This window comes from Parambassis ranga, chromosome 12 (genome assembly GCF_900634625.1).
Source record: "Parambassis ranga chromosome 12, fParRan2.1, whole genome shotgun sequence".
In the NCBI taxonomy this organism is placed as follows: domain Eukaryota; kingdom Metazoa; phylum Chordata; class Actinopteri; family Ambassidae; genus Parambassis; species Parambassis ranga.
The window spans coordinates 15,466,398-15,486,342 of record NC_041032.1 but is presented as its reverse complement, the minus strand read 5'-3'; the positions used below and the strand labels follow the sequence as shown (position 1 = coordinate 15,486,342).

At 46.9% G+C, this 19,945-nt stretch overlaps 1 protein-coding gene across 1 annotated transcript in view; it reads left to right on the top strand.

The window, feature by feature from the left end:
- Positions 1 to 19,945, top strand: part of adamts6 (ADAM metallopeptidase with thrombospondin type 1 motif, 6) — a 43,469-nt gene that overhangs the window by 6,055 nt on the left and 17,469 nt on the right. Inside the window, exons 7-14 of the mRNA XM_028418387.1 lie at positions 389 to 534; positions 1,821 to 1,864; positions 4,190 to 4,295; positions 6,158 to 6,304; positions 9,511 to 9,652; positions 13,799 to 13,906; positions 15,687 to 15,832; positions 17,360 to 17,423. Of these exons, the coding sequence (XP_028274188.1) occupies positions 389 to 534; positions 1,821 to 1,864; positions 4,190 to 4,295; positions 6,158 to 6,304; positions 9,511 to 9,652; positions 13,799 to 13,906; positions 15,687 to 15,832; positions 17,360 to 17,423 (903 nt within the window). The remainder of the gene's footprint in view (positions 1 to 388; positions 535 to 1,820; positions 1,865 to 4,189; positions 4,296 to 6,157; positions 6,305 to 9,510; positions 9,653 to 13,798; positions 13,907 to 15,686; positions 15,833 to 17,359; positions 17,424 to 19,945) is intronic.

Below are 19,945 nucleotides of genomic sequence, written 5' to 3'. Positions count from 1 at the left end.
AAATCTCTCAGTGTGGCGGTAGCGCGACACACACACACACACGTTTTGCTGCAATGTGTGCCTTTATAGAGAGTCCTGAAAGTATCGGATCTGGACTCGGTATCGGCAGATACTCAAAATCAAATGACTCAGACTCGAGGACAAAAAAACCTGATCGGGACATCCCTAGTTATAATGAACTATATGGTACAATATGTTATGATATGATATAGTACTACTGTCACACAGTATGGTGCTCTATGTACAAATCAATATCAATCAATATAATGTATCAATAAGTGGCACAACGCAGTGCAGTACTGCATGATACAACATAGTGAAGCTCATTGTTTTGTGCAGTATCAGCTGTGTCATGTTTCACTGCTTTGCCTTTGTGTGTCTTTTACAGCCGAACCTGGAAATTAATCATCATGCTGACAAGTCTCTGGACAGCTTCTGTAAGTGGCAGAAGTCCATCCTGTCTCATCACAGCGATGGAAACAGTATTCCAGAGAACGGGATGGCTCACCACGACAATGCTGTCCTAATCACCCGGTAGGAGCTGGCTCACAGCTACACAGCTCTGCTCACACACGCCAGTGTAACCATCCACTCTGGTGTGGAAAGAGTGTGTCCAAAGAGTTGGTTTTTCAAGACATTTGATCCTCTGGGCTCTGTACACAACAGCCTTCCTGTCAATAGTGTCTGTTAGCTGATCTTCTCCAGCGCTGTAGCTGCTGTGTTTATGTGGCTTTAGCTTCAGGTAGAGTCCACGTGCAGCAGTCAGGGACCTCGTCTTTTTGGCTTCTGGTGATGTGAGACCAGACACCTCATGGAGCTGGCTTCTTACTGCTGAACTTCATGATTCATGTTCAGCAGCATCTCATGTTTAGACAGTTTAATTTGTGTATTGGAAGGTTAAGATCAGGGCAAAATCCCTTTCACACTGGACAAAAACCCACTAACATCTGGCTTCTGTCTCCAGTGGGAAAACACATAGTTTAGCCACAGTCACTGAGCTTGTTTGGTGGCAGCAAGTTGAGTGTAAAGTTTTGGGCCTCGTCTCTCAGCCCTTCACTTTAAGTATTTACCACCCTGCGGTTCTTCGTTAGCGCCGTCCGTGTGGACCTCCTGCACCGACCTGTGCAGCACTGCTGCTTCGCTGTCGGGTCTCTGCATCATACAGGGATTTCTACTTGTTTGGAATGTGGCTTGTCACGTTCGAAAAAAGACACTGAGGGAAATTGGGGAAATAAATCAAAACAAATAGACGTCTTAAACGAGGTCACGATTATACCTCTGCTGCTCCACAAGAGGAGAGGAGAGGAGGAGAGGAGAGAGGAGGAGAGGAGAGAGGAGGAGAGGAGAGGAGAGGAGAGGAGAGGAGAGAGGAGGAAAGGAGAGAGGAGAGGAGAGGAGAGGAGAGGAGAGGAGAGGAGAAGAGGAGGAATTTATGGAGCGGGAGGGAGGGGAAGAAGGAGAGGGAAATTAAATTTGCAGTGCCCTTGGTTTTAATAGATTAAAAGCTTTAGGAGTGATTGGATCATTCATTTGAAATGTATGATGTGTTCTTAAAGCACTGCTGCTCTCTCTCTATTGGATTACCTGTCTGTGAGTTGAGGGGGTTTACAGGGGGGGACGCAGCACGCCTGAAGCCGTCGGTGAGCTCTCACTATAGATGCATTCCAGAACCAAACCTGTCATGACTTCATTATATGCTATTGTTATGCTAAAGGTGAGATGATATCGGGCCAGACTGGGTGATTAAACAGGGAAAGAATGGAATGGCAGAGCGCCAGTGGAGGAAAATGAATGTAAAAACTTTCTTTTTCTTTCTTTAGGTATGACATCTGCACCTACAAGAACAAACCCTGCGGTACTTTAGGTGAGTGGACGTGTGTCTCCTGCTGACAGTATGGACCTCTGCTGTAGGAGTTCCGTCCTTGAGAAGTTTTTCCAGGTCCGGCCTTCGTCGTGTCCTCAGACAAACCTTATTTAGCAGCCTTTAGAGGAACACCAGACGGCTCCTGTGAGACATAATGAGAAGGATGTTTTCACTTGTGTTATTATAGCTCCTCACCGCCGCCCCTCTTTTGCTCTGCCTTCTCTCTCTCTCTCTCTCTCTCTCTCTCTCTCTCTCTCTCTTGAAGCCTTGAATCTGGACAGCCGTGGTCACCTCCAGTGTTTTTTTTAAAAACCTCCTCTGTCTCTGTCCTCTAACCTCTGTTTGTCTAAGGTGTTTACACTTCCACTGGGGGTTGGAGGAGAGAGAAAGGAAAAGGTATGTGTTAGAAAGGGATAGGAGGAGGAGGAGGAGGAGGAGGAAGAGAAAAGTAGGATAAAGAGGAGATGGAGAAGAGGAGGAGGAGTTGAAAGTAAAATGGAAGGGGAAAAGGACAATTATAGGAGATAGAGTGGGTGATATGCAGCTTGTGTTGATAGTGGGGGTGGAAAAGGACAGAAAGCAGTGGCAGGGACCCCCCTTCCCTTCCTCCTCCTCCTCCTCTTTCTCTCCTCTCTCAGCCCCTTCACCTCCACCTCCTCACCCCTCTCTCCCCATCTTAAAGGCCCCGCAGGCACCACAGTATATCTTGGAGGTAATATTGTGACTTCAGGGGTGGTTTGACAGATTGACCGCATTCGTCACATTCCCCGGTCGCTTTAATTGCCCTGGCATCTGCTTGGCTTCCTCGTTGTCTCACCCCCACCACCACCCACCACCTCCCTCCCGGTCTCCCCCCCTCCTCCCCCGCCTCCCTTCCCTCTCCTCTCAGGGATAGTGCTCTCGGGTCAGATCGCTGGCCTTTAGGGTCGCCGAGTAATCACGGGGCTGGAGATAATACACAGTCCACGGTGTTAAGAAAACAGCTTGTGTGTGTGTGTGTGTGTGTGTGTGTGTTTGTACTCACACACACACACACACATTCTTAAACTAATCGTAGAGTAGCCACCCTCCTTCCTTTCCCTCCCTCTCCTCCTTCTTTCTTCACCTTCAGGCTCCCTCTCTCCGCCTGCAGTAATGGTTTCAGCGGCCTCCTGATTTGCGAGTCTATTCTTGTTTAGCCTCTTAGTGAAGAGGATACAAAAGCCATGTCACTGTTCGTGGGGAGGCACAGAGTTCACGCACCGACAAACCAAACCGCCATTCATGCCGAGGTGTGTGAGGCAGGTGTGTGAGGAGCTTATTGATCACAGACCTGGACTAGAAAAGTTAAAAAGCTAAAGGCTCCGTGCATCCAAACGGCACACACAAAAATCTGGCTTTTCAAACTGTGCAGGTGACTTTTGTTTATGTATACAGCAACTTTATAAAGTCAAACTTTCCACCTAAAATGTCCCAGTTTCGCAGCATTTGTTGATAAAACTTGGCGGCCATGTCAAAGATAGCAGTTCCCCCTGCAGCCTCTCGAGGTGGTGCCGCCTCCACATCACACCTAGGTCAGTTAGCATTAGCATTTATGTCGTCATGTACGCCCTCTAGTGGTTATGTGAGTAAAAGTGTGTAAAATCCCATCAAGAAAGGGACTAAAGATAAAAGTAAACAGATATTTTGTAGCTTTTTTGTGTCTTTTCTGCTTAGTTTTTGGAGGAAAACTTGAGTAGAAAAGCCTGAGGACCATCCAGGACACACACACACTCCCTTAGAGACACACACACACCTGCTTCACGCTGTCATATGATCCACTCTGCAGTCACCTGTAGATGTAATCTGTGAAGAATTGCCTGCAGTCTGCTGCTTCAGGAAAAAAGGACCAGCGACACCTGGATTGTGGAGCAGTTTTAACTTTAAACAACCTCTCTGTGTGCTCCCTCTCTCTCTCTCTCGTTCTTCTCCGGTTCTGGTTTTAAAATGAGGAAAACATCTATATTTCCTGACAGTTTCTGGTGGGGCACGGTGTTGGTGTTGGGGGGGGGGGGGGGGTTCTTAAATTCCCTTCTTTGGCTGGTGTTGTAGGCGATCCCTTGTTACATGAATTGAAACGTATAAATCTACTCCTCGTCTAGACATTTTCCAGCCGCCGATGTAGTTTTGCAAGTCCTCCACCCCCCACCACCCCACTTCTATAGCTGAGGCTCCTTCAGCAGCACCGTAAACTGGAGATCATATGTGTGGAATCCCAATTTTATGACCATGACTCCTAAGAATGCTGCGCCTTGACCCTGTGTTTGTATGTTTGTCTGGTGTGTGTGTGTGTGTGTGTGTGTCTAGGCTTGGCCTCGGTGGCTGGAATGTGTGAGCCGGAGCGAAGCTGCAGCATCAATGAAGACATTGGCCTCGGTTCTGCTTTCACCATTGCACACGAGATTGGCCACAAGTGAGTTTTAAGAAGCTAATATAAGATATAAAGTTTGACATGAGTCTCCTGATGGAGGCTGCAGAGTCAGAGGGCCGCAGACTGATTTATTTTACACACATTCGACTGAAACTCACCACGGATTATAATCCTGTGATTAATGAACGACATATTCTCATCATCACAGCTTTACTGAGACGTTTGGCTTCATTTAAATTCATGATTCCATTGTGTTGAATTGTGGGTACTTCAGACCAACCTGTGAGGACGAGCTGGTCGTGGTTGGCGTGTTTGAGATACGTGTTAGATATTAGTCTGTTCTGGATGAGCTAGCGTGCAGGTGATGATGGCTTCTTTCTCATTACAGATTTTAATAGCGCCATAAAACAACTTTCTTTTAAAGTGACAGGCGTCCACAGGAAGGGGTGTGGCTTTGCCTCTCCATTTTAAGTGCTTAAAAGTAGAGCAAGACATCAGACATCACCAGATATTGACCTTAAGGTGGATGGATGGAGATATCAGCAGACGGTCGATGAAGGTTCTCAGTCATGAAGGTCATTTTTCATTTAAGAGTTTCAAGGAAGTCTAGCTGCCCGTCAGTATCATCAAAAAGTCTGCACGTATGAAAGTCTGGAGGTTTATAGAGTGTCAGAAACAGCTAGCATAGCAGCCTAATTACCCAGCAAATGCATTAAAACCACAGGGAAAATCTTAAATAAACCAAATATTGTGCATCCTTAGCTTATGCTGCTGATCAGCTCTCACACAGTCACACTTGTGAACAGGTGGTTTCTGTCAGGTTGAAACAAACACCAGGAGGCTTGTGGGTTTTTTTAGTGAAAACAGTTTGATGGATTTGCTGTGAAATTTGGTTCAGGCTTCGTCTTCAGGCTCAGAGTTACCTCACCAACCAGTGGCGTTCCCATTAGCTTCAGCCGCACTGTGCTAATTAGCATGCTAGATGTTTTTACACCTGCTTTTCTCTGTTTGTTTTGATCTAAATTCACACACCTCCTCCTTCAGATCATCTTCAGGCCTTTCATTGCTCTTAAACAAACAGTCCTCCCTCCTCTGGCTCTGCAGACCTGTGTGCAGCCCCCCCCCCTGCAGACGTCTTGAATTGTACCTCCACATATTTCCTCATGCAAATGTCAGTGTCCACATACCTCTGGCTCTTTCCTCCTGAATATAAAGCAAAATAATGATGATGTATTAGTCTACGTATCCCTCTCCAGAGAGTTCACCAAGATGGCGATTTCCTTTATTATGTCTCATGTCTGCTTCTGTTGTGGGGCAGTTGTAAAAATAGTCTCTGCTTCTAGAGGATGTATAAAAAAAAAACACGCTGCAGCAGGGTTTCGAGCAGCCTGATTTATTTCCAGAGGAGGGTAAAATGTCATAAACGCCAGCCTTAGAAAAACAGGCCGAGACGAGATGTGGTCGCGTTTGTTATATACATTAGAGCTGATGGAAAAGTGAGCTTTGACGTCCTGCTGTAACCTGAGACCTTCTCTGCGGTGATATCCAGGCAGATAAGGGTTTTTTTTTTTTTTTTTTAAAGTGATTTAGTGCGAAATAAATTCTTCTGCGGGGCTGTTTTTGTGATTGATCAGGAGAGGGATCCCTGCGTCCTCACGGCCTGCTCAGACCTGCAGCAGGTGATTGACAGGCAGCCATCAGAGTGGTGATTAGAAATTTTTGTTCCAGCTCCAGACAGGTTTTGACCTCTGACCCCACCACACAGCTGTTTCAGAGCCTAAAGAGCTGGATCTTTACAGCCAGGGCTCGCCGAGGGGAGACCTCCACCTCCACCTCCTCCTCCTCTTCCTCATGCACTGTCCAGTGTCCTCTGGTTTACTGACCCCCACCCTCCTGTGTTTCAGCTTCGGGATGAACCACGACGGTATCGGGAACTCCTGCGGCACCAAAGGCCACGAGACAGCCAAGCTGATGGCCGCTCATATAACCGCCAACACCAACCCGTTCTCCTGGTCGGCCTGCAGCAAGGACTACATCACCAGCTTTCTCGAGTAAGTGTGTGTGTGTGTGGAGGTGCATTCCAGTCTTCCTCACAGCTGTCTGTCTCTTTACAACCCTCTGCCACTGGCCGGCCGTTTGCGGTGACCCGCCAGGCCTTCCCTGCTTATTCACATCCATTTCATCGCCGAGGCTCCTGCCAGACCTCCTTGTGGCTGCGGATGATAACCGAGCGCCTTCGGCTCCTACATCCTCCTCCTCCTCTTCCTTGCACCACAAGGCGGGTGCTGGTGGTGATGCGTAGGCCAGCTGCCTTCAACCACTGTTTGGTGGAAAGGTCAAAGGAGACAAAAAGTGAATCAAGCTAAGGGCAGCCCAAACATCTGGAGTAACAGAATAAACCAATATGGCCAAAAGTATGTGGACGGCCAGCCACCACACGTGTGTCATGTTTCTGGCTCCCTGTCCAGCCCGTTAAGCATTTGTAAAGTCTGATGAAGGGTGGTGAGGTCAGGAGAAACACACAAAGTTATCATTTAAACCCTCATCATATGCTCTAAAGCTGCAGCAATAAGTCCAGTGGATGGAAGTTGGGAACACTTTCAGGACTTTTTTCCACTGGTTTGTCCATAAATTATTGATTGATCAATCATCAACTGCAGATCTCATAGACTGCAGCATTAAGATTTCAACCTATAAACAGGCACTGTTTTGGTCACTTAGTGTATCTATCATGCACGTTTATCTGTGCATGCTTTAATGTATGATGTTCACATACACATTTGTCTGTCTGCAGTTCAGCTTTATTTCCCATCAGCACAAATTCTTTACACACAAGCTTGTGGTGAATCTTTGGTCATGAGTCTGCGGTGTGTGTGTGTGTGTGTGTGTGTGTGTTCACGTTTAGTTAGCGAGGCCCTCCAAGAAAGCGGATAATAGCGGCTGCGGTTGTCAGATGATGTTTCCGGCTGAAAGCTGTTAGAGGAGGGTCAGTGAGCAGCACTTGTGACAGAGATGACAGTATTAAATGCCAGCTTCCAGCTGGGACACAAAGAGCCGCTTCTCTGCTGCCCCGTCGGGTTCCTGCCTGATTCTGGCTCCAGTATCTGAGGCCGAAACACAAAAAACAGAGAGAGACAAAGTTGTTTTTTCTTCATCCTCGAGCAGAATATGCTTCACTTATATATTTAACGCCTGTTTTTGGTTTTATTGCCTTTATGTTTCTTACGACAGTGTTCTGTCTGTAAACTCTAATTATCCTCCCGCTTCTCTGCCTCATGTTGCACATGCTGCTCTCTGCCAAGTAAACAACTTTGGCTGTGGTATTGGCCTAGATACGCCGTCTTGCTCGAGTGATATGTGGTGCTTTGTTTGGGTTTTTTTAGGAATGGTTTATGAATGCACCCGCAGTTCAGTCACAGTTTACTCTCCAGACTCTGCGTGCCAGTTTGTTTGGCTTTATCGAACCCCTTAGAGATATCAGACTTATGATAATTGTTGGTTTAGTGTGATTCTGGTTGGATCCGCCGGTGTCAGAGTTCATCGATCGCTGTTGTTCCCTCTTATTAGAGGATATTTCCGCTCAGCATAATGAATTTGGCTGAATCCAGCGGACAGGAAGCCTGTGCGACGATGTCAAATAATAGCCCCTATGTTTAAACTTTGACTATTTTGTCTCTCTCCAAACCAATAAATAGTGAGGCTTGCCCACGGTGCATGGGGAGGCTGGGGGCCTCAGAGGCTGAGCTGTCAGCCCTCCTCCAAGGAAGAGTCAAGAAACAGGAACATGAGAGGGGTGGAGGGGGGGCAGGCCCGTTTATACGCTATCCACAGTTTTACTGAAGGTGTTTTTCCACTGCAGGAACTAACTGGCTGTTTTACACCATGGATCCAGACAAACATTTGCAGGAACTACCCTCTAATCTTACCCTCACGTTAGTAAATGATTTGGCCATCTACTGCAGGAGCAAAATCTGATTTCTTGTCTTGACAAGGCTAATAAAAGGGGACAGTTCTTGTGCGGCTGTCAACCTAGTTAGGCTGGAAGGTCGGATTATAGGAGAGTTCAAATGTTCAAGCCATTTCCTGCAGTGCAAAAAACCTAGTCAGGCTACCAGGAATGATTAGGCAGTAGATGTCACACCATTACAAAATCACCTGGAGAGGTTGAAAGGGCTGATAAGTTCCTGTAAAGGTTCACATTATCTCCTGCAGTGGAAAAACAGCTAACGAGGCCTACAGTTCCTGTAGGTGGTCTACGCCATCCGCTTCAGTGTAAGAACACCAAGTGAAGCTGAAAGCGTTGATAAGTTCCTGCTACCTTCTGCAGTGGAAAAAATCAGTTCCTGTAAATGTTCACATCCTCTCCTGCAGTGTAAAAGTGCTAATGTAAAATTTTCACTTGAAATAACCAGGTGTCTTATTTGCATTCCGCTCCATCATAAAGCCTCACGCTACGTTATTGTTGTCACCAGGCCCACTTTTCCTTTCGAGGGATGGAAGCATTCCACTGCATGTTGCAGCTGCCACAGCTGGAAAGAACGCTGCACTATAGTAAATAGTCACAGTAATATTCTGCCTCCTCTGACTCGGGGGCGGGGGGGAGGCAGCAGAGGTGGAGATCAGGCCCTCTGCGTTGGTTTGTTGGCAGTTTCTGTTGCTTGCACTTCATCCAAAAAGGCAAAAATAGAAAGAATAGATGTGGCAAGAAAAGCAGAGAGCAGCTCATCGTCTCAGCCCAAAACAAACATTTTCAAGAGTATTTTCATTGTTTCAGCTACCAGAATGAAAACTGCAGTGTGTGTGTGTGTGTGTGTTTTTTCTTCTTTAAATTTAAGTGAGTGCACATATTTCTATCTGACAAAACAGACTAAACATAATCTAGGTCTGGACGTATGACCCATAGCTCACTCCAGATTTTTCTCTTCCTCTCCCTGCACTGTCATTTTATTGGCTTCTCACAGTGACACACAGAGGAGAGGAGCTCACAGCGGGCCGGGCTTTGCCTCTGGTAAAATGTCTCTGCTCGTGCTTCAACACTGTCTTTGATAAGGAGGTGTCGATGTGTAGTATCAGCATTAATTACACGTCATTTGAGATGTTTGACAAGTTTTTTAGAGTGGAGGTAAAATGACAGACAACAGGAGGAGGAGGAAGGGCGACTTTAATTGTCTGATCTTGGCACCTTTGACTTCGCCAAGTGCGAAAAGCTTCCCTTTGTATAAGAAACAATCCTATTGTAGGTTTGTTTTTTTGACAGCTCAGGTCGGGGGACGTGTCTGGACAATGAACCTCTGAAACGAGACTTCCTGTACCCAACAGTGGCCCCGGGGCAGGTGTACGATGCAGACGAGCAGTGTCGCTTCCAGTACGGGGCCTCCTCACGTCAGTGCAAGTATGGGGTAAGAAACCAGCATCTGTTTATCCTTTATTCAGTGTTTTAGGACGAATTAAGGCTGAAAGATGGGAAGTCAGAGACATCTCACAGCAGTGAAACATGCTCAGACTTTATTATTCTTCATCCTTTTATGGTTTTCTCCAAGTTAACCCTTTCACTGCTATAATTATAACAGTTATAAATGGTCAGAACAGTGTGTAATAACAAGAAAAGTAAAAAAAACGGATTTGAATTTTCATCAAATTTCTCTTTATAAACAGCTATAAATGTGCAGCAACAAGACAACAAGAGATTACAAAGATGAAACTGTTTTACATCAACTCTCCTACGCCTCCACAAAATTCCCGCCCCTGGCACACACGCAGTGTGGTCATTACCGTAATGAGCGCTCGAAAGAGCCGTTTCTCAGCTTTCAGAATCCGTTGAGGTTTTTTCGAACGTGCGAACGTAACCAGAGCTACGGTAGTTTGAACATCCATCCATCTTCAACCGCTTATCTGGGGCCGGGTCGCGGGGGCAGCAGCCTAAGCAGGGACACCCAGACTTCCCTCTCACCAGACACTTCCTCCAGCTCCTCTGGGGGAATCCCGAGGCGTTCCCAGGCCAGCCGAGAGACATAGTCTCTCCACCGCGTCCTGGGTCTTCCCCGGGGTCTCCTCCCAGTGGGACATGCCCGGAACACCTCCCCAGGGAGGCGTCCAGGAGGCATCCGAACCAGATGCCCGAGCCACCTCAGCTGGCTCCTCTCGATGTGGAGGAGCAGCGGCTCTACTCCGAGCTCCTCTCGGGTGACTGAGCTTCTCACCCTACCTCTAAGGGAGCGCCCAGCCACCCTTCGAAGGAAACTCATTTCGGCCGCCTGAGTAGTTTGAACAGCCCGTGTCAATTTCTGTTGCCAGCAACAGCTCCGTGTTAGGAGGGTTAAAATTCTATAGTTAAGATTGAAACAGGAGGAAGATGACGAGGAAGATGTTTTATTCTTCTGATTGTTCTTCTGCTCATTTCCCAGAAGAAGAGATGAAGGAGTGAAGTCAGCACCCCCCCCCCTCCCTCATGTGTTTTTTTAAAGCCTGTAATGATAATGATTCACCCAATTAATGTGAAAAACCTCTGACAAAGACGAGAAGACACAGGCAGGGACAGAAGACCGCACGGCTGAAAGATTTAAGGAACAATAACGTGACATGTTCCATAAATATTTGGGCAGAGGATGGAAAAAGAGAACAGATTAGCTGAGATCATAGAGTTATTTCATTTCATTGACAGAAATATCTGACAGCAGATTATAACAGGCCCCAAATCAAACCCTGTTATTTCAGCTCCTAAGCTCATAATTGTGGTTTTAGATCAGCATGAAAGGCGCACATTTATGAGTGGATGGGATTCCAGTGCTGATTCATCTGATCTGTTTCATACAGCCGTCTGTGAAAGAGATGCCCCTCTGTGACAGCAACCGCAGAAATGGATAAAAGGTCTAATAAATGGCAGAGTCTGGTTTCTGGAGTCTCCTCACTGACCTCCTGAACTTCTCCACATTTAGATGGATATTATTCTTCATCACTGAAGAGCAGGGAAGTGTAGTGACAGCAGATCAACGTTTATCTCCACTCTGTCTATAAATAATGTCACAGTTGTGTGGTAGTTGTAATAATTCTCTGCTAAAACATGTTGCTCAGCGTGTCCTTCCTCTGGGAGACAGTGGCGCGATGCAGCTGCAGAAAATGTTCCAATTCTGAACTATGATAGTATTCTTTTTAGTCAGACCAGTGTTTTTTGTGTTTTACCTTGACTTGACATGTTTCGACTACTTCCTGCAGTCTTCCTCAGAAGTCACATGATGTTACGTGACGTGTCTGCCAGCTGATCTTATGCAGGTTGTGGCGCCATTCTCCCACTACTCCAGGTAGTGGGGGAACAGCGCCACCTGTAGTCCGGCTTCCTCAGCGCAAATTCAAACGGTGGATTAAGGAAGCCATCGAAATAAGGAAGCGGGCCAATGGGACAATGAACCGGGACGAGGGAACTTTTACACTGTCCCACACCTGGAACACTGTCCTGAGGAGACCAGACTGCTGTCCCACACCTCGGACACAGCGCTGAGGAAGCCGGACTACAGGTGGCGCTGTTCCCCCACTACCTGGAGTAGTGGGAGAATGGCGCCACAACCTGCATAAGATCAGCTGGCAGACACGTCACGTAACATCATGTGACTTCTGAGGAAGACTGCAGGAAGTAGTCGAAACATGTCAAGTCAAGGTAAAACACAAAAAACACTGGTCTGACTAAAAAGAATACTATCATAGTTCATAAATAGGTGAAGACCAAATGAACCTTGTCGAAATGTTCCAGTTCTGCCTGTAAATCTTCATCATGATCAGAGTTTAACGCTAAACATCAAGTGTTAGCATGCTAACCTACAAAAGTCAGATGATAATATAAATAGAAACTAGGGATGCCCCGATCAGGTTTTTTTGCCCTCGAGTCCAAATCATTTGATTTTGAGTATCTGCCGATACCAAGTCCCGATCCAACACTTTTAGGGTTCTCTACAAAGGCAAATAGCAAGTCACTCGTTGATCCTGCACCTTTACGCCATATAAATGATACTGCGATGACTTTGCCTGTTATTGCAAGCAAAACTCGTGTGTGTGTGTGTGTGTGTGTGTGTCCAGAGCGCTTCGCGCTGACTGTTCATCGCTGTCGCATCAACTGTGGATTTCCACATGTGCGCTGTGGCGCCAAATGCCTAGCCTTCCCAAGCTAGGACATTTCACACACGCAGCCGCTCATCAGGTCTCGAACCCAGGACCTCCCGCACCAAAGACAAAGTCATACCCCTTGAGTCCTGATCGGGACGTCCAATTCCGATCGAATCTGAAATCACGTAATCAGGCCCGATTTCCGATCACGTGATCGGATCAGGACATCCCTAATAGAAACCTTCCTATAGCAGCTAGCAGTGCTGTGGTGAGTGTCTCCGAGAGCTGCTGGCTTGGCTGTGTGAGTCAGTGTTGAAGTGTTTCTGTTCGTTTGTCCACTTCATTCACATCATTGTGCAAAAGACATGATTAGTGTGAGGGTTTGAGTGTCTTATCCAGTGTCAAATCTGGCAGCTGACCACATCAAATGACTATAAGAAGAGAAAATAAGTCTCAGTGTGTATGACTTTGTATTTTGGGGTCAATGCCAAATGAGGGTGGGAACACAACAGCTGTATTTCACTAACTGTGGCCCGCAGAGTCTTCAGGGGGTGCTGCTAAGATGTGGTAGTTCAGGAGTCGGGGCAGGAGTCAGTTTGATTGAAATCTGCCAACAGTGACAGGAGCTGAAGGTATGAAAGACAAACAAACCTATGATCACTGAGCGTCCCATCCATCAGGCCCACATCCATGTTGGCTGAGGCCTGGGCTGCTGGCTGAGGCAGTGAATGGAGCAGCGGGGCAGCTTATTGAAACCAGCTGGTCAGAGATTGGCAGTTTGCTGCTTTATTTAATCTGGACAGGTTTAGGGAGCTGCAGGGCCGTGGCATATTTACTGACCCTACGGGTCACGACCCATGCGTGGGATCATAACTCTTCTTCATGGGCCCACTCTTCTGCCGCACACAATTGTCCAGTAAAAGCCTTTGAAGTGGAGACAGGGGGCGACCCGATTCAGTTTAATGGGAAATCTAATGCCAGGTTGTGCTCGTAACATGTGTTCACTTTGTGCTCCTATTTATTTGGGTGCTTCCTTTGCTCGTGCTGCAGACCGAGGAGTGTCTGCTCTGTAACGCTGCAGATATTTGTGGTGTTTATCTCAGCCTTGGGAGGCCTGTTGCTCACTCTTGATTTCCCATAAGAAGCCAGAATGGGATTTCTTGAAGAACTGATGTCACGGTCTCATGTGGTCCTTAGGTGAGCAAACGTTAGTCATGGTGTTGATCCAGCTGACTCTTCGAGTCTCATAAGAACCCCCAGCTGACCCTTCAAGTGTTGCTCAAGATGTGATCGTAAGCACACGGCCTCCACCCGTTAGATGTCATCAGCTGCTCTCTACACTAAACACATTCTGTTTGTGTGTTCTCCTCACGGACCGCACGCTCGTTTTTACAGTCTGCTGAATTTTGTTGCTTTTATTCTGACCAACTTGCTTTTGCCTTCTTTCCTAGGAAGTGTGTAGAGAGCTCTGGTGCCTTAGCAAAAGCAACCGCTGTGTAACTAACAGTATCCCTGCTGCAGAGGGAACCCTGTGTCAGACCGGCAGCATCGAGAAGGGGGTAAGTCCTCTGGCTACTTCTCTGTACATCCGCCAATCAGCTATTCAGTGTACGTCCTCCACTGGACGCCATGATGGATGTGTAGTCTGCTTGTCACTGTCAGGTTACCTCATCACCCCACTCCTCATGATCAATATTTAAATGCAATATTATCACAGACTGTGTGTCAGTCCGTCTTTTACGTCTACTGTGTAACTTCGATGACAGTTTTTCTTAAGCTAACCAGTTAGCCCTTAGCATTCTTCTCACTCACAGGTTTCAGCGGTTTAGAGATACAGAGCATCACTGTAAGATGTGTATATATATATAAAAAGAAGTAAATATCTGACTTTCGCCTGTTTGACCTTTGGTGATATTTGTACTGTTGCCTTTTACGCTCCATCACTGCAAAAACTGGAATCCCTCTCAGATCAGTCTGCAGTGTGAATTTATGTGTCATGTTGGCTTCCATGAGGAAAATCCACTGATAGCAGCTTTTCCGTTGCTATTAATGAACTGACTGTGCTCGGCCTTGCTGCTGTGGAGGCGTTCCAGCAGGACTGAAGCGTCTCGAAAGCTCCTTAGCTGCTTGATGATGGATGTTTGGAATACGTATGTGCAGGATCGGTTGATATGTGACACTACAGCGCAGCACCTGGAGAGTGGTACCTCTCCTCACTGCCTCCACTTTGGGAAGGGGTACCATTCCCTAAAAGTGCACTCATGCAGTGGGTGCTACCACACACACACATATGCCGGCCAGGCTTTAGGTCATCAGCCCACTGTTGATGCCAGCCAGGTTAGGGGAGACAGTTTTAACACGGATTACGGCAGCCATTGTCACCGGATGGTCCGAGGTCTAAAAGGGAAGAATAGAAGAGTGTCACGAGCTGTCACCGTCAATTACCATTAGCTCAGTGGAGCCTTTGAGGACCGGGGCCCACGAACAGGGTCCTGGACAACACAGGGGGCCCCAGGTTGAGCCTGGGGGGCTTTGGAGCAGCTTTAGGAGAGCCAGTGGCATACCCTGTCTGCCCCTGCCGGGGACAGCTTCAAAGGAATATGAATGTCAGCCATTTCTCACCCAGCATGTAATGGAGAGAGGCCCTTCCAACAGGAGCAGAGAGAGGCGGAGACTGGGGGCGAAGGGTTGTGAGGGAGGGTGGGGGGGGAGACAGGCCCAAACTGACCAGCAGCGAGGAGGTTTTCTCTCCTCTCCACTACTCCCACTGCTAATCTTGTTTGGACAGCGTCTCAGGACGAGGGTGAGTCAGAGAAGGAGGACAGCGCAGCCCTCACCTTGACTGTCCCAGTCTCTGTGGGTTATTAACCTACTGACACAGTTGGAGAGACAAAGGGCCGTCTCTGATCCCCTCCACCCTCTGGAACGCTGAACAGCTTAGCAGCAGGCTTAAAACACTCCTGAAACACACCTCACAAACCCACTCTGTGGTTCGCTCGCTCGGGGAGCTTTAAAGATACAACAACTGTCACTGAAGCTGACTGACACACGGTTCGACCAATCAGCTGCCGTTTACAGATGACCTCCATGTAGTCGGTGCTAACATTAGCCACCGCAAGCTAACATTCATAACATCAGCTGAGTCACATAAACTGTGAAACAAAGCGGAAACCAGAACAGATATAACCAAATAGGAAATGACAGGTAACACGGGAGAAATAACAGACTGAAGCGGAAATAAAATTATAGGCTGTGTAATGGTGTAATCACACGTTATTCTATGTGTCTATATGTGTGTGTGCGTACATTTCACTGTCTTTCTCTGAATCTTCGCCGCAGTGGTGCTACCAGGGGGAGTGCGTGGCGTTTGGTACCTGGCCTCAGAGCTTGGACGGCGGCTGGGGGCCGTGGTCGTTGTGGGGGGAGTGCAGCAGGACCTGTGGGGGCGGTGTTTCCTCCTCCATGAGGCACTGTGACAGCCCAGCGTAAGTAGGCAAAGTAAGCCACAGCAAGCTGAACACACACATCCAGGTACCTGGTCCCACAGGTGTGTGTTTGTGTGTATGTTGTGTGTGGGTGTGTGTGAGGCTGCGTCTGCGGGAAGTTAGCGGAAGATTATTTTTTTGAGACATACAACTTAACATGTGACCCATTAAATGGTCTTTATGGATGTATAGTTGATGTGAGGTGGAAAGAGAAAGCTGTTTCTGAGCTTCAATCAGAAGAAACGCCTCCTCCTTAGAGCGCCTGGGTCAGTTTTTGCAGCACGTGCATTGAGTAAGGACACAGTTATCTCCCTCTTGTAGATTATGGAGCGATGCAGCTCTGCTTTAAAGCCTCCCATGTGTCCTCACTAGACAAATCAATGAGCAGCGCATCTTCAGACATCTGGGATCTTTATCCTTCTTCCATCAGTGCATTCCTTTGTTTTGGAAGTTGGGTATTATGTCAAACCCGTCACGGCAAGACAAGAGAGAGTGAGCCAGGGTGAACCAGAGGGAAGGAGGGGGGAGAAAAAAGGGAGCATGAGGAGCATGAGGAGCATGAGGAGGAGGAGGAGGAGGCACCAGCATAATGTGGAACACCTGTGTAAGGTGATCGCTGCTGCCACTGCAGCAGCTCAGGCATCGATGCAAAGAGGAGGGGAGGCAGAAAAAAAGCCAGCCTCTAACACATTCATTACACAGGTCGTCTCGGTGCGCTTTGCAGTGAGGTGGAAACGGAGGAAAGGGAGGCTGATGAAGGCGAGAAGATGATAAGAGAAGGAAAAACAAACCTTTCAGAGGGACGGTGGATGTGCAGCCGGGGGAAAGATTGTTCTGAGGTTACACACTTTCTCCCAAATCTAAATGTCATGTCACACTTAAGAGCACTTAGAGCAGCTTAGATTTCCTGAATGAATCATTGGCACACACACTCAGACACACTTTGTCTTCTGGGAGAGTCTGTAGGGCCTGTTTCATCGGCTGTGTTTAGGTAAAGGTGCTTTTTTTTTCCTGTGGAAACACCACGATCATGGCTACAAGAGGAAAGACCTCAGACATGTCTGTGCAGAATAACTAAGAAATCAGAAGAAGGTTAATCATTTTACAAAAATGTAAATGTAGAATCAGTATGTGAGACAGTTTTATCTCCACATTCTCTAAGGCTCTAGTTATTTAACCATTTATATAATTACACCACAAATCTCAACCACGGCAGCGGTAGAAAGCTGCAGATCAGCCGAACACTCGCTGATTTTTTTGTCATGTGACTGCTGCCCACATGTGAGTCAGCCGTGGCTTCCTGGTTGCACTGAGAAGTGCAGAATTTTTTATTTTTTACAGAATCTTGTTTGTGCAAATGGTTTATTTTTGGCAAATTTTTCCAATTGGGGACATTTAGAATGAAGTTATGAAGTTTATGTTTGGTTACATTTCCAGTAATTTTGTCATTATTTGAAAGGATGACTGTGTTGAATGTCTCTCTCTCTCCGTTCATTTGATTCTCTTGTGTCCTCTTGTGTCCTGCAGGCCCTCTGGGGGAGGAAAGTACTGCCTGGGAGAGAGAAAACGATACAGATCCTGTAACACTGACGTGAGTTTCGTCCCCCTGTTTCATTCTTTAGAGCGTTCCCTCTGGTCGCTTTAGGTTTATTATTGTTCACGTGTTGTTTGTGACTCGAGTCAAACGATGACGACAGTTTAAGAGGGTGTTTCATGAAAAGCAATTCACAGACCTTTTTTTTTTTATTTTTGAGGCCTGGAGCAGCGTTTTAAACAAATATTTAACATGGCAGCCAGCTGAGATCTCGTAGGTAGCTCTTTTTTTTCCATTAGGTGAAAATTGAAATAGTTAGGGCCCTAGTGGACGTTTAACCGCAAGTCTTAAAAATAACAGCTCCAGAGCGAGCTCTGAGTGATTTTCTTCTCTTTCTTTTTGAAAACAAACAACATCCAAAAACCACTATTTCATCACAGTGACCAGACCTTGTCCAAGTCTGTGTGTGTGTGTGTGTGAGAGAGAGAGAGAGCAGCAGATGTAAATACAATGACAACTGCTCACACACTGAGGTTTATATCCACATATTATTTGATAACTGAGCCCCCCTCCGTTCTTGTTGTTACTACTTTTGTGTGGGAGATTACTTTATCTGTAAACCGGTGTACTGCAGTGATTCATGCTAACGCTAATGTGGAGGGATCCTCTGATTGGATGTAACATCTGCAGCTCAGCACACCTTAGGCCTGGTCTGTACTGCGTCGACGGCAGATGCACCGGCACCGTCGAGAACCTTCAAACCTTTGCGTCACTCAACTGCGTCGGTTTCCTTGTTGCGGTGCAATGGCGGGTTTCTTACTTTAAAGTCTCTTGTTGATTGTTTAGCTTCCGCTGCTTCCTGTTTCAGTGAACAATGGCGAGAGAGAGAGAGAGAGAGAGAGAGCGTAAAAAGTGTTTGAAAATGGCAGCACAGGAGCGCCTGGTCTGAAAGAGCAGGAAATATGTTGCCACCACTACCAAGCCAGGCAATCACAGCGCTTAATCTCTGCGTTGTGTTGACAGGTAGCTACGATTATTTAGAGTTGTGTCAAGCCAAAGTGTAGGGCTATGCAGGGGTACGCTGTCGATTCGACACAGAAGTATAAATCAGGCTTTAGAGATGACAAGACGCCCTCTTGATGGCGCCGTTGCACGTCCTTAACCGTCCTAAAAGACAGACATTTGGTAGTTTGATGATGCAACACTCCCGCCCTGCACAAGCCTCGTGAAGCCGCCAGTAGACTTGGTTTTCCAGTGTGCAAAGGACAGCTTCAGAGGAGTAAAACTTGACCCATAAATGGTTCAAACCAATCAGCATCCTGCATGGGGGGAACTAGTATGTGTTAGGTGTGACAAGTCTTCATTTGTAAAGTCTTGTCTTGTGTTATTTTGTGAGGCAGACATTTGTGAGATAAACAAATCCTTGTTGTTAGCATGAAGCTTTGGAGCCAGTTCATGTCCTAATCTTAATAAGTTGCATTGGGGTTCTTCCTCTGGTGAGCCTGAACAGTAGATGTTGAGATATTGTATTGACTCATTAAAACTCTGGATAAATCTCTGGGATTCACCCTCTGGGCACCATGACCATCATCCGAATAACAAATGTAATGTGTTGGTGAGTTATTTCAGCTTTCACTGTTGACTGTCGGCCTCCCTGATGTGACCTTTGAAGCCCCCCCACTTCCTTCGGACTCATGTTAGCACATGTAAATCTCATTTGGCTCCGTGTTGTCATCTCGACACACACTTGCAATAATATTATTCTGTCTCTTCTCACTCAATCTGCATGTTTGATGTGCGAGTTGAAAGCTGGCAAACTACCCGAATGGTAATGAAAGTGGCCTGGACCCCCCCCCACCCCACGGCCCGCTCCAGCACAGAACACTTTCAGCATGTGAATTACAGCTCTGACCCCGGAGCTTTTATTTGTCCTGAGGGAGAGTGTTTTTGTGAGTTTCTAAGGACCTTTTCACACCACTAAAGTGTTTGTTTCCACGTTCTTACTGGAGAAATATCCACACACAGTTGGGGTGCTATCCCAGATAAGTGCGTCCCAGAACCAGCACCAGCCCGCTCTGTGCCGGCCTCTCCGCCTCCTCTGGCTGTGTTTAAGTTTCTGATTACCCGAGCCCAAAGAAATGCTTCATTATCTGTCATAAATCCACTCGTCAGCTGATCCCTGCAAACTCAAAACACACTGTTCCAAGAGACAAGTCAGTTGTAGTGTCTGGAAGTAAAACGTGACATCAGCACAGCACGTAATCCACCTCCTGCACATCTGAAGAAGCAGATCAGCGTCTCTGCAGGTCCAGACTCTTCTAAAAATCTTAGTGTGTTCACCAACGTCCAACAGTTTCAATCGAGGCAACTGAGGTTTCAGAACTGAAGACCTCTTCTAAAAAAGTCCAGATGCCTGGATTCAAACTCTTAGACCTAACGCAACCTGGATGAATGAGAGTCTTCACAAACACCGACGGTCCAGGCTCAAAGATCTTCCGGCGCTGCTTGTGTTTTTTTTTCTATTTGTTATAAGCTGACTGACTGGTTCATCACAGAATATACTTCTTCTTCTCATATTC